Source organism: Dryobates pubescens, chromosome 4 (genome assembly GCF_014839835.1).
Source record: "Dryobates pubescens isolate bDryPub1 chromosome 4, bDryPub1.pri, whole genome shotgun sequence".
Classification (NCBI taxonomy): domain Eukaryota; kingdom Metazoa; phylum Chordata; class Aves; order Piciformes; family Picidae; genus Dryobates; species Dryobates pubescens.
Window position 1 is genome coordinate 18755304 of NC_071615.1, and position 14547 is coordinate 18769850.

Consider the following 14547-nt stretch of genomic DNA (forward strand, 5'->3'; position numbering starts at 1 on the left):
GCTGCGACTAATTCAAGCCAGGCCAGATCCTGACCACAGGTATGCCAGTGTAAATTTGAATGGAGTCGCTTACGTCTTGGTTTGGCCCGATCTGAATGGAGTTACTTCTGGCTGATGCCAAGGGGGCTGAGGTCAGAATCTGGCCCATCCTTTCCTGCATGCAGTGTAATTTGTATGTGTCTCTTGGCACCACTGGGATATCGTATGGCTTGTGTAATGCTGGCTCCAGCCTGCCAGAGCTCCTTGCAATATCCATGGCCGGCGGTGCCTGCTGCGCCGAGACGCGGCTGTGCCCACATCAGCTGCACCTACTTTGGGGAGCAGGAATCATGGGGGGGGGGAGGGAGGGGATGTCTATACAGAGCGGGCCCCAATGCACTCAGAAGCTTCTGATATTGAAAGATCAGAAGGCAGGAGGAAGCTCATAAAGAAGAGGGAGGCATCTCCTCCCTGCCATTAGCCGCGTCCCCAGTGGGCACTGCTGGCTCCATTAGTGGCCGGGAGGGTGATTGGTGCTGCCCACCCCGCTGCGGCCCTCCGGCCTCTCCCTGCCACGCTCCCTCCCTCCTTCCCTCCCTGCCGCCGGAGAGCCCAGCCCGCTCCCAGCCCCTTGGCTGCCTGGGCTTTTTCCTTTCATTTTAAATACTTCTCAGCTGTGTTTTTGTGTCCCAGTGACACATGGAATGATTTATCCGTGGCCGGAGCTCACTCTGGTCCTGATGCGTTCTGCTCCTTGGGTGGGGAAACGAAGCATCGCCCTGCTGACATCGGGGTGTGTAGGGGGGGAGGGACCGGTGCCCACGAGGAGGAGAGAGGTGGGGGGGGGGTCCCAAGAACTCCCCAGGATGGATCCTGTTTGTGAGGCTGGAGCAAATCTGCAGTGGATGGCTCCCACAGCACGTGTGGCAAGGGAGCATAGAAACATAGAATCATAGAACCGTAGCATCAGGGAATCACAGAATGGCCCAGGCTGGAAGGGACCTCCAATGGTCACTCAGTCTGACACCTCTGCAGGCAGCAGGGACATCCCCAGGTAGATCAGGTTGCCCAGGGCCTCATCAAGTCTTACCTTGAATATCTCCAGGGAAGGAGCCTCAACCATCTCCCTGAGCAACCTGTTCCAGTGTTCCACCACCCTCATGGTGAAGACCTTCTTCCTCTGCTCTTCTTCCTCTGCTCTTCTTCCTCTGCTCTTCTTCCTCTGCTCTTCTCTAGTTTGAAGCCATTGCTCCTTGTTCTGTCCCTGCAGGCCTTTGGAAACAGTCTCTCCCCACCCTTCCTGTAGGCCCCACTCAGGTACTGGAAGGCTGCTATCAGATGTCCTCAGAGCCACCTCCTCTCCATGCTGAACACCCCCAGCTCTGTCAGCAGGGATGCCCACATTAGAAAGGGGAATTGATGATGTCTGGTAGCAGGTACGTCCTGGTTGAGGGCCCTGCTCTGGGCCTTTGTGCCCAGGTACAGCTTCTCTGAACACATCAATTCTTCTGCTTCTTTGGGTTTTCTTCTGTACCCTCCTGCTTGGAGGACACCTAGGCTGCTGGTGAGATTTACCAGGGGTGGCACAGCTCTGGGGCAAGCAGTCCCTGTGGATCAGCCCTATGCAAGCCCTATGCAAGCCCTTTTGGATGCAGGTACTAGATTTCATGTACTTGGTTCCTTTGGTCCTTACCTGGGGTTCTTCTGCCCACTGCTCCATGGTTGTGCCATGCCATGAGGAGCCTTTTGGTGCCCCTGTTTGTGTGGATTACTCTGTCACTGCTGGCACCCAGGGACTCATCCCTGTAGACAGCACCTTGTGAGGAACGGGCATCCCCATCTCAACCAGTTCCAAGTCAAGCCATGAGCTTCCCTTTGGTGATGTGAGCATCCCATACACCATGCTGCCCTGGCCTGGAGGAAAAACCCATCCCACTGCACCGTGCCAGTGATGCTGGAGGGGCCCTGGGGGAGCAGTGCCGGTCCCTGGCAGGAGGAGAGCACCATTTCCCTCTCATCCACTTTTCCTCTCAGGCAGTGCCGGCTGCTCGGCTTTAGCCATCAGCTGCTCTCAACCCCCCACGTGTTTCGGTGGCCGCAGCAGACGACAGAGCGCTGCTGGGGCTGCTCATGCTTTCCCCCCTCGGCTTTAATTAGAGCAGGCTGCTCCCGTGCAGCAGAGGTCCTGGGATCAAATCTGGCTAATAACCTCCTTCCCTCCCCGCTCCGTGTTGTTCCACTTAATCCTGTAATTACCTCTGCAAAGCTGCCGCTGCCCCGGGGCTGCTGGGTGGTGACCCTGGGCCTGCTGCAGGCACCAGCATCCGTCTGGGGGGAAGTTTGCTCTCTCTTTGCCCTGGCTCACCTGCTGCACCTGCCTCCTGCCTTCAGTTTTGGGGGGTGGGGCCTCAGCACCCACCCGATGGCTCGGCACCGGCAGACCTGGAGCTCCGGGCACGCAGCTGCGCCTGGCACCACAGCACCGCCTCCCAGCAGGGCGATGGGAAGGGGAACCCACAGAGGGCTGGAGCGCGGCCCCGAGCAGCCTCCCGCAAGGCAAGGAGAGGCCGCCGGTAGCCCTGGGAAGTGTGTGGCTGTAAGGGTGGAGGGGTGTGGAGGCCTTGGATGCGGTAGCTAATTTTTCTGAAGCACTTCTGAAGTGCTGGGGCGGCGTGACTTCCTTCCAAACCGCACGGCTGTTAGCGTTCCCGGAGCCGAGCGGCGAGGAAATCGCCCACCTCAAAAATGCAGCCGCCGCTGGGGACGAGCCAGGAGGGCGGCTGCTTCCTCAGGAAGGGTGAGCCCCACGCCAGCGTGGCCCCCCCCAACCCCGTGGGTGCTGCTGTGGGCCACCCGAGCGCCTGGCTGGCGACACCTTAGAGGTGCTGGCCCTGGCACACGCACCCCATCGCTGACGCCCCTCCTGGCGCTGGACTGGGCTGGGTTGGGCGCCGAGGAGCTCTGCCTGCCTGCTGTCAGCAGCGTCTCCCCTTGATCCGAACCGGGGCGGGGCGAGGGGGCAGTGAAGATGGGAAGTGCAAAAAGGCGGGGGGCAGATGGGGGCCGAGGAGAGAAAATACCCACCGGCAGGCCCCTCTGGCAGCTTGCCCGCAGTCCCGGGGTCACGCTGAATATGCATAAAAAGGAGCAGATTGCAGCTTGCCCTCCTCTCCGAGGCGGAGGTGAGGCCCGCGGAGACCACCGGCCCCGGCTCTCTTTCAGCAGGATGCTGTGGGGAGCGGCGAGCGGAGCGTGCGAGCCTGTGTGTGGTCTGCCCATGAGAATCATTTCCATTCATGCCCGCCCGCCGCAGCGCCGGCGTGCTGCTGCCACAGCGTGGGCTCCCCGCCGCAGCCTGGGCTCCTTGTGCCAGTGTGGGCTCCCCGGGACAGCGTGGGCTCCCTGCACCAGCCTGGGCTCCTTGTGCCAGTGCGGGCTCCCTGCACCAGCCTGGGCTCCTTGTGCCAGTGTGGGCTCCCCGGGACAGCGTGGGCTCCCTGCTCCAGCCTGGGCTCCTTGTGCCAGCGCGGACTCCCTGCACCAGCCTGGGCTCCTTGTGCCAGTGCGGGCTCCCCGGGACAGCGTGGGCTCCCTGCCCCAGCCTGGGCTCCTTGTGCCAGTGCGGGCTCCCCGGGACAGCGTGGGCTCCCTGCCCCAGCCTGGGCTCCTTGTGCCAGTGTGGGCTCTCCGGGACAGCATGGGCTCCCTGCACCAGTCTGGGCTCCTTGTGCCAGTGCAGGCTCCCCGGGACAGCGTGGGCTCCCTGCCCCAGCCTGGGCTCCTTGTGCCAGTGTGGGCTCCCCGGGACAGCGTGGGCTCCCTGCACCAGCCTGGGCTCCTTGTGCCAGTGCGGGCTCCCCGGGACAGCATGGGCTCCCTGCACCAGCCTGGGCATCTTGTGTCAGTGTGGACTCCCCATGCCACTGTGGGCTCCTTGCATCAGCGTGGGCTCCCCGGGACAACGTGGGCTCCCCCATGCCAGTGATGGGCTCCCTGTGACAGCATGGGCCCCTTGTGCCAGCCTGGGCTCCCCATGCCAGTGTGGGCTCCTCGTGTCAGCATGAGCTCCCCATGCCAGTGTGGGCTCGTGTCAGCATGAGCTCCCCATCCAGTGTGGGCTCCTTGTGTCAGCATGAGCTCCCCATGCCAGTGTGGGCTCCTGTCAGCATGAGCTCCCCACATCACCATGGGCTCCTTGTGCCAGCATGGGCTTCCCTGCCACTGTAGGCTCCCCACATCACCGTGGGCTCTTGCCCTAGCATGGGCTCCCCTGCCACTGTAGGCTCCCCACATCACCATGGGCTCCTTGCTCCAGCATGGGTTCCTTGCACTAGCATGGGCCCCGCACACCAGCAGAGGCTCCTTGTGCCAGTGGGCTCCCCACACCGGTGTGGACTCCTTGCACCAGCATGGGCTCCCCATGCCAATGTGGGGTCCCCACAACAGTGTGGGCTCCCTTAGCCAGCATGAGCTTCTTGCACCAGCATGGGCTCCTTGTGCCAGTGTGGGTTCCCCAGCAGCTGCTCCCTGGCAGAAGCAAAGCCCCAAGAAGCTGGGCACCCAAACCTCCAGAGGCTGTGCTTCGATATGGGTGGCAGGATGGACAGTTTCCCACCAGACTGGGGAGGCCAGGCAGGAGGTGCTTGTGGCCTCCATATGCCCTGAAAGCAAGGAAGAGAGGTGGTGGAGTCTCCATCTCTAGAGACCTTCAAAACCTGTCTGGATGTGTTCCTCTGTGACCTTCTCTAGGTGACCCTGCCTTGGCACAGAGGTTGGACTCAGTGACCTCCAGAGGTCCCTTCTAACTCCTAACATTCTGTGATCCTGTGAACCCCCAGCCCTGGTGCTAGACCTGCTGCTCCAGACCTGCTCAGAACATCTCAGAGCATCTCTGAGCTCTCCCCTGGCCACCACTGGGTGCTGGTGCTGTCTGCCCTGGGCAGAGGTTTGCCCATACCTATGTGTCTTGCCAAACAGGGAATTAAAAGGGCTTTGCAGTTGGCATGATTGAGCCTGGCCCTATTCCTGTCCCCTTGCTGCCATGGAGCAGAGAGGAGGTCAAGGAGACTCCTTCCTGACAGGGTTTATGGGGTGCCTGGTTTGCTATAACCAGTCTGCCACTGGAGTAGATGGACACGGATGCTGAGGCACGCCTGGGGTTACACTTCTCCCCTCTCATCACAGAGGTCCTCCCACAGGGTTGTCTTCATGCCAGGTGCTGCCCTAGGGCTGGTGGGATGGGAGGTGGTGGTGGCTGCACCCAGCTGGGTCCCACTCTGCAGGGTGTGTGGTAGGATGGGGATGATGAGGGAGCTGGCAGCACTACAGGACCAAGGGGGCCTTGCTGGTCCCACCAGGATTGTGCTGAGGGGGTTGCTAGGCACTGTCCTCATTCAACAGCTCCTGAGCAGGCAGATGTTGGGCAGCTTGCAGAACTTCTGCCCAGGATGCAGCTGCCTGCAGTGGGGCTGGGGTTCCCCACAGAGCCCTGTGGGCTGGTGGCAGTGAGGGATGCTCTTAGCCACCGTGCTGATCACTCTGCCCAAGCTGCTCCTCCTTCTGCTCCTGCAGCTCTCACCTGCATGCCACAAAACTCGAGCAGGGGGTTCCAGGGGCTCTGGGTGCTTCAAGGACAGCATCCCTTGGCTTGCAGCCTGCCAGCTGCCAAGCCACCGAGCCATGGGCTGCTGTGTCCCCTAAAAGCTCTGCAGCACTACCAGATAAAGGGGGACACGCTGATGGGGCAAGGCAGAGACCACCACGGCAGCTGCAGGTTTCTCAGCAGTGAGCATCAGCAGTGAGGGAACAGTGTGGAAGTGGTAGTGCCAGGATTTGTCCTGGGGGAACGTGTGCAGGGATGGGCTGAGACCCTTGTCCCTGCTCCCCCCTCGGCAGGCACGGACTCCGGGGCTGGCTGCTGGGCTGAGCATGGCTGGGAAGGGAGGAGCTTCCCCCCATTAGCGGTTTGGCAGCCCGGGGTGAGGCAGCTTTTCTTCCACAGCCACGGCTCCTTTTTATTGTTGAAGGGGAAAAACAACAAAGAAATTCCTGGACCCAGCCTCCTTCTGCTGGAGTGCGTGGCTGGAGAGGCTGGAGCAGCACTGGGGAGCAGAACATCTGCTGTGCTGGGTCGTGCTGCTGGCCCAGGGCTTTGTTCCTGAGAGGGAAGCACAAACCCAAGTCATCCTGAAGGTTTTACTGGTGGGATCTCATCTGCCTGCCCTGACTGGGGCATGGGCAGGCAGAGGCCAGAGAACCTGGCTTGTTGGCTCAGGTGGGCAGTGCTCAGCTTGAGCCCTGCAGCCAAGCCCATGGGATGGCAGGGCTGATGCTACCTGCCCTCAGCTCAGGGGTCTGGCACCAGCCGCAGCACACAGGGCTGTTCTCCAGCACAGGTCTGAGTCCTGCATAATGCTGATGATGGGGCATGGCCTATCTGCCTCTTGAGGGATGCTCCTTCTGTGGCCAGAGCCAGCAGGAAGGGACATGACTTCCAGTCTCTCTTCCATCCTTCCAAGCCACAGAGGTGGGAGATGGGCCATGACCCCTGGGAGCCACCCAGCCCTGTGCTGGGAGAGGAGCTGAGCCAAACCCTGTGTTTAGTCCTTGTCTCTCCCTCCATTAATAGGCCAGACCCAGAGCTGGGTTTCTTGGAGGTGAGGCCAGAACAATCTCCTTTGGGCAGTGGGAATACTTGGGGAGTGTGAAAGGATACCTGAAAGCAGGCTGTGGTGAGGCTGGTGGTGTCCTCTTCTTCCAAGTAACTAATGACAGGACAAGAGGAAGTGGCCTCAAGCTGCACCAGGGGAGGCTTAGGTTGGAGATTAGGAAGAATTTCTTCACTGAATAGGTCAGGGATTGGAACAGGCTGCCCAGGGAGGTGTGGAGGTGTTCAAGAACCAAGTAGACGTGACATGGGCTAGGATGTGGTCATGGAGGTGTTGGGTAGAAGGTTGGACCTGATGATCTTAGAGGTCTTTCCCACCCCTAATGATTCCATGATGGTGGGGTCTGGAGGGGATCCAGCCCCTGGCTCTGAGAAGCCACCATGCCTGTGGCCAGAAGGATGCTGCTGGGACTGTGACACGGCAGGCAAAGTGGTGCTGGAGGCAGGAGCCTCAGGGCTTCACCCTGGTGAGCTCCTGCCTGTTACAAAATCTTCCCATAAGGTCTCGGGGTCTGCAGCTACTGTCACAGCTGAAAGGTCATCCCAGCCCTTCCACATCACCTGTCCTCTTCAGCTGTGCAGGGACAGGGGGATGTGAGCTGTGAGTGGCAGCTGGGCCTGCTGCCAGGCATGGACATTCCTGCCATAGAATCACAGAACCGACCTCAAGGATCATCCAGCTCCAACCCCCTGCCATGGCCAGGGACACCTCACACTGCAGCAGGTTGCTCACAGCCACCTCCAGCCTGGCTGCAAACACCTCCAGGCAGGAGGCTTCCACCACCTCCCTGGGCAGCCTGTGCCAGGCTCTCACCACCCTCCTGGGCAACAACTTCTTCCTCACAGCCAAGCTCAATCTCCCCACTTCTAGTTCTGCTCCATCCCCCCCAGTCCTATCCCTCCCTGACACCCTCCAAAGTCCCTCCCCAGCTTTCTTGGAGCCTCCTTCAGATCCTGGAAGGCCACAATGAGGTCTCCTGGGAGCCTTCTCTTCTCCAGACTGAACAGCCCCAACTCTCTGTCTGTCCTCACAGCATAGCAGCTCCAGCCCTCTGCTCATCCTGGTGGTGCTTCTCTGGACACCTTCCAGCACCTCCAGATCCTTCCTGTAATAGAGGCTCCAGAACTGGACACAGTGCTCCAGGTGGGGTCTCAGCAGAGTGGAGTACAGGGGGAGACCTGAAACAGTTTGTAAGAGGCTGGGGAAGGGCTGATCCCTGATTTCAACCCTGATTGCATCCTCCTCCTTCCAAAGCTCAGCTCCTTCACCATTTCCTGTGGCATTTCACTGCTGCTGAGTGGCAAGGGACTGGTGTGGGTAAGGCAGAGCAAAGCAATCACCTCCCTGCCCTGCTTCCAGGGTGCCATAGTAGACATGGGATGGGGAAGTGGGCACAGGTCAAGGGCCAGACGTGAGGGTGTTCCCCATCCCTTACCAGCCTCCCCACGTGGGCTGTGCCACGGCCACGCTGCTCCCGGTGGGGCTGCCGCTGCCATTCACTCTCTTTGCTCTCACCCCAGGGAGGAGCCCCTGCCCTCGCCCCGGGAGGATGGAGGTCCTGCAGCTCCTGCGCCTGCTCCTCACCACCACTATGCTGGGCCTCTCCCAAACGGTGAACCCCTTTGTGGCCCAGCAGACCCCCCCAGACCCTTGCTACGACGAGAACGGGGCCCCTCGCCGCTGCATCCCCGAGTTTGTCAACGCCGCCTTCGGGAAGGAGGTGCAAGCCTCCAGCACCTGCGGGAAGCCCCCGACGCGGCACTGCGACGCCTCGGACCCCCGCCGCGCCCACCCCCCCGCCTACCTGACCGACCTCAACACCGCCTCCAACATGACCTGCTGGCGCTCCGAGACCTTCCACCACTCGCCCCACAACGTCACCCTCACCCTCTCCCTGGGCAAGAAGTTCGAGGTGGTCTACGTCAGCCTGCAGTTCTGCTCGCCCCGGCCCGAGTCCACCGCCATCCTCAAGTCCATGGACTACGGCAAGACCTGGGTGCCCTACCAGTACTACTCCTCCCAGTGCCGCAAGATCTACGGCAAGCCCAGCAAAGCCACCGTCACCAAGCAGAACGAGCAGGAGGCCCTCTGCACCGACGGCCTCACCGACCTCTACCCTCTGACGGGCGGCCTCATCGCCTTCAGCACCCTCGACGGGCGGCCCTCCGCCCAGGACTTCGACAGCAGCCCCGTGCTGCAGGACTGGGTGACGGCCACCGACATCCGCGTGGTGTTCAGCCGGCCGCACCTCTTCCGTGAGCTGGGCGGCCGGGAGGGCGGCGAGGAGGAGGGAGGCACCGGCTCGACGCCCTATTACTACGCGGTGGGGGAGCTGCAGGTGGGCGGGCGCTGCAAGTGCAACGGCCACGCTGCGCGCTGCCTCCGCGACAAGGAGCAGAAGCTGGTCTGCGACTGCAAGCACAACACCGAGGGACCCGAGTGCGACCGCTGCAAGCCCTTCCACTACGACCGGCCCTGGCAGCGGGCCAGCGCCCGCGAAGCCAACGAGTGCCTGGGTAAGGGGGCTGGAAATGTTTGGGGGGCGGGGGCTTTGGAAACGCTTGCAATGTCTGAGCCAGCTGAGGTGCCAATGTTTTGGGGTCTTTGGGGCTGGTTTTTTTGGTTGGTTGTGTTTTGGTTTGTTTTGTCTGGGGCGGAAAGCCTAAAATGGGTTATGGAGGGAGGGAGGAAGGGAGAGAGGGAGGGATGGGGAGAGGCAGAGGGAGCTGGGGTTGCTTAGCCTGCAGAAGAGGAGGCTCAGGGGAGACCTTCTTGCTCTCTCCAGTTCCCTGCAGGGAGGTGGTAGCCAGGTGGGGGTTGGTCTCTTCTCCCAGGCACCCAGCACCAGAACAAGAGGACACAGTCTCAAGCTGTGCAGGGGGAAATTTATGCTTGATCTTAGAAAGCTCTTCCCAGCAAGAGTAATTGGCCATTGGAATGTGCTGCCCAGGGAGGGGGTGGGGTCAGCGTCCCTGGAGGTGTTTAGGAAAAGCCTGGATGAGGCACTTAGTGCCATGGTCTGGTTGATTGGTTGGGTGATCAGTTGGACTTGATGATTATGGAAGTCTCTTCCAACCTGGCTGATTCTGTGAAGCGCTGGAGTGTGCTCGTCCTGAGATGCCAAGGAGCATCCCTCTCACTGGGAGGTTTGGGGAAGGCTCAGGCAGCTGCCTTGTCTCTGCTGTGGGTGCCCTTCCAAAGGGGCAGTGGTTTGACCATGAGCCAAAGAACCCAAAGGCTCTGAACACCACTGGTGTCTTCCAGCTGGGCAGCAAATCTTGGTGTGAGATCACAGAACGTCAGAGCTCGGAAGGGACCTCCAGAGACCATCGAGTGCACTGCCCCCCCTGCCAAAGCAGGGTCACCCAGGGTAGTCCACGCAGGAGTGCACCCAGGTGGCTTTTGAAAGTCTCCAGAGAAGGAGACTCCACAACCTCTCTGGGCAGCCTGCTCCAGGGCTCTCTCACCCTCACTGGATGCCTGTGCTGCCATCATTTCCCTTAGGCAGCAAACCAGCTCTCTGGCACAGGACTGGCAATGGTGGAGGTCTCCTGTGTGAGATGTGCTTTGGGGCAGGGAGGAGGCAACAGAACCTGCCAGGGGTGAAGGTAGCCCTTGAGATACCCCAGTTCACCATGGCTCTAGGAATGGTGCTTGGCACAGCGGTTTTACCTTGCTTGGCCTTGCAAAGGTTTCCATCCTTTGAAAATGTCATTGGAACAAAACATTTTAGGCTGGAGGTGAGGAGAAAGTTCTTCACAGAGAGAGTTAGCTGTTGGAATGTGCTGCCCAGGGAGGTGGTTAGGGTGTTCAAGAGGGGATTGGATGTGGCAGTTGGAGCCATGGTTTAGTAGTCAGGAGGTCTTGGGTGACAGCTTGGACTTGATGATCTTTGAGGTCTTTTCCAACCTTACTGATTCTATGATTCCCAAACCAGCCAACTGGCATGGCCTGGCTGTCCTGCTTGCAAGTTTCTGGGGGATTCTGCTGGAGGTTTTTGCTTTTTTGCCTTGATTTGGGGTGGGCCTGGGAGATGCCAGAGCCCCCTGCAGCTTTAGGAGAAGGGGGAGCAGGCTCTTCCTTCACCGGGACCAGCGCCTGGGTCCCAGGAGGTGGCAGCAGGGTGGGGACAAAGGAAAGCTGTACCCATTAATCAGCCCCTGGAAGGCTCAGAGGATGAGCCAGGGGTCAGAGGGACTTGTTGGTATCAGTGATCAATGTCTTGTTGAGGTCCCAGCTGCTGGCTGTAATGTGCCGGTGTCACCCTGGGTTTCTCCCGAGAGTGGCTGGAAAGGCAGCAGACCCAAAGCAAGCACTGCAGCCGATGCCTCCCAGCACCTCACCTCCTGTGGGAAGCTGCCAGCTCTTTGGGCTCAGAAAGATGAGGTTTGGAGCAAAGAGCAGAAAGCCACCCCTCAGCTCTGCACCTTGCCTGTGGCTGCTGCCTCCAGGTCAGGCAAAGGAGGGCTCCAGCTGGTGGGTGAACCCACGGAGACCCCCTGGGACCAGAGGAGGACCCAAGGGCTGGCTCCCCTGTGGCCTCTCCCTCATGCCACGTCTGTCCCTCCACTGAGCCCTGGCAGCATGGCAACGCTGCCGGCACAGAAGGGGTTAAACCAGAGGGCGCTCATTGCGAGGGAGCGTCTGCAGATCTATCCTCCTTGTCCGTGGCAGGGGGCAGGTCCCACTCTGCAGGACATCCCTGCCCCCAGCTTCACCACCTTTTGGCCAGATGGGGCTGCGAAGGTAGTGGAGGGGGAGCAGAGGAGACAGGGGCACAGCACGCTCCCTTCAAGACACACAACCCCCCCCCCCCCCGCGACAAACCCCTCTCACAAAGCCCCTTCCCCAGCTGCGTGTGAAAGTGCTGCCCGGTGCTTTGCTCCCCTTCTTTCTCGCTTTCCCCTCTCGGGCTTTGTGCCCTCTCTGAAGGGACCTGAAAGAGCTTCTCCATCAGCCGCCTCCAAAGGGCTTAGCGCCTGAAAGCTGGATTAGCTCCCCCGGCCTTCCCCAGGCTGCCTTTCAACAAAGCCACCTCCCCAGCCCGCACCAACAGCCGCACCAATTAGCACCAATTAAAAGGAGAGGCCGCCCGGGAAGTTGCCTTTGCTCAGCCCCGGGGGCTGCGGGCTGGTGGAATCTGTCCTGTGGCCCGGGATCCCTGATGCCGATAGCGATGCTGTCACCTGGGGCTGGAGAGGGGGGAGGAGGAAGGGGGCTGGATTCAGGAGCTGGGCAGTGCTGGCTGAGGGTCAGGGCTGGGGACTGCTGAGGTTTTAAGGAAGCCAAGGCCTGGATCCTGCCCTTGGGTCACAGCAACCCCAGGAAGGCTCCAGGCTGGGCAGAGTGGCTGCAAAGTGCCCAGCAGATAAGGCCCTGAGGGTGCTGGGTGCCAACAGCTGAAGAGGAGCCAGGGGGTGCCCAGGGGGGCAAGAAAGGCAGCAGCAGCCTGGCCTGGAGCAGTGATGGTGTGGCAGCAGGAGCAGGGCAGGGATTGTGCCTCTGGGCTGGGAAGGCTGCAGCTTGAATATTTGGCTCAGTTTTGTCCCCCTCTTTCCAAGATGGACATTAAAGAGCTGGAGCAGGGCCAGAGAAGGGCAACAGAGCTGGGGAAGGGTCTGGAGAAGAGGGCTGGGGAGGAGCAGCTGAGGGACCTGGGGGTGTTTGGTGTGGAGCAGAGGAGGCTCATTGCTCTCTGCAGCTCCCTGTGAGGAGGCTGCAGCCAGGTGGGGCTTGGGCTCTTGTCTCTTTGCTGCAAGAGTGGTCAGGGACTGGCAGAGGCTGCCCAGGGAGGTGGTGGAGTCCCCATGCCTGGAGGTGTTCCAGAACTCTGTGGCCATGGCTCTTGGGGACAGGGTTTAGTGGCCATGGTGGGGTTGGGTTGATGTTGGACTGGATGACCCTGGGAGGGCTTTTCCAACCCAAACAATTCCATGACTCTGTGATTCCATAAAGTGGGTCTGGGTGGAGCCATGGGGCTGGCACAGTTCCAGGTTATGCTGGGATGTCACCTCTTGGCTCTGTGCTGCCCAGTGCCCTGCATGGTGCATGGGAGCCTGTGCCAGCTCTGGGGACAAACTGATGGCCTGTCCCCTATCATGCTGCTGGGACATCCATCCAGGCAGCCCAGGATGAGCACAAACTTTTCTTCCCTCACAAGAATTCCTGCCTCTGGCTGGGGCAGGGAAATGCTGAGATGAAACAGCCCAGTGATAACTGAGGTCTGAGGGTGGCATGGTCCCACCACAGCGGCCATGGGGTGGCCATGGCGTTTGTGGGGACGTTGCTGAGCTGCAGCCTTGCAGGGATCAGTGTGACTTTGGCAAGCAGGAAGGCTTGGGATTGTCACAGCCAGGATGGCTGCAGTGGGTCTGCCGTGCTGCTGGCTTGGCACAAGGGCACGGTGCCAGCACGGTGCTGCAGGGCCGGGGGCCCACGCCAGGTGGTTAGAGAACAATGCCATCAGCCCATGGGCACAGGAGGCTCTGCTGGGATCCCAAAAAAGGCTCTGTGTCCCGTGGGGAATTTGCCCTGCCAGCACTGGAATGCTCTGTGTGTCCCCTGACGTGCCCTGCTCCAAAGGAGGAAAAGAGAAGGACAGGGGAGAGAGAGAGACCTGTCCCCATCCGTGTGTGCCCAGGGCGGGCTCAGTGAAGGGCAATGCCAGCAGAGTGCCCAGCAGGAGCAGGATGGCCAAACTCCTGTCCCCCCAGGTGATGCATCAGGGTGCCACCTGGCATCATACAATTGTTAGGGTTGGAAGGGGCCTCAAGGATCATCTAGTTCCAACCTCCCTGCCCTCTCCTTCCCACCAGCGCCGCTGGTCCCTGCCTGCCCAGGCGGGGCGGCGGGGGGCAGCTCGGTCACCCCTCGGCAGGCTGTCCCCAGAGCCCCGGCCCCGGGGGAAGCGGATTAGCAGAGGGCAGCCACTGGAAGTAATGGATGCAGTGGCTGGGAATGCGGGAGCTCTTGTTCCCATTGTGGCCGCCGCGGCGGGAGCGCTCCCGGAGCACCGGCAGAATGTGCAGGGAGCGCTTTGATCCGGGGCGCTCGGCGGGGAAGGGACTGCGCGCTCCCGGGAAGACTTCGCTGGCTGCTGCTCGCTCGGCTCGGTGCTGGGAGGGGGGGCTCTGGTCACCCAGCTGGGATGCCAGAGCCTGGAAACACCGATCCCTGAAGTGCAATGGGGTGTAGGGGGGGATCCCATCTGCTCCCCCTGTGTCCTTTGCTCTGGGCTGCACCTCGAATCCTGGGGTCAGTTTTGGGCTCCTCACTTCGAGAAGGACCTTGAGGAGCTGGAGCAGGTCCAGAGAAGGGCAAGAGAGCTGGGGAAGGGTCTAGAGAGCAGGGCTGGGGAGGAGCAGCTGAGAGAGCTGGGGGGGTTGAGCCTGGAGAAGAGGAGGCTGAGGGAGACCTCCTTGCTCTCTGCAGCTCCCTGAGAGGAGGCTGCAGCCAGCTGGGGCTTGGGCTCTGCTCCCTAGGCTCAGGTGGCGGAAGGAGAGGCAATGGCCTGAAGCTGTGCCAGGGGAGGGTGAGGTTGGAGAGGAGGCAAAATGTCTTTGGTGGCAGAGTGGTCAGGGCCTGGCAGAGGCTGCCCAGGGAGGTGGTGGAGTCCCCATGCCTGGAGGGGTTGCAGAACCCTGTGGCCAAGGCACTTCGTGCCATGGTTTAATGGCCATGGTGGGGTTGGGTTGATGTTTGGATTGGATGCTCTGGAAGGGCTTTTCCAACCCAATCCATTCTGTGATTCTATGACTCCTGTTCATGTTTCCTTTCTATTTTCTATCTCAGTGCTTCCCAGGGAAAAATTATCTCAGGAATCTCCCAGTGAGCTGCCCCAGGCTGTTTTACCCCAGGGAGCAGGATCCCTGCTGCTGGTGGTCTTTGGCTGTAGCATCTG

The 14547-nt window shown here is 60.7% G+C and overlaps 1 protein-coding gene across 2 annotated transcripts in view; it reads left to right on the plus strand.

Moving 5' to 3' along the window:
* Positions 1-14547, plus strand: part of NTN3 (netrin 3) — a 96896-nt gene that overhangs the window by 4387 nt on the left and 77962 nt on the right. For both annotated transcript variants that reach the window (XM_054161367.1, XM_054161366.1), the window contains exon 2: positions 8168-9163. In XM_054161367.1, the coding sequence (XP_054017342.1) occupies positions 8197-9163 (967 nt within the window). In that variant the 5' untranslated portion in view covers positions 8168-8196. The remainder of the gene's footprint in view (positions 1-8167; positions 9164-14547) is intronic.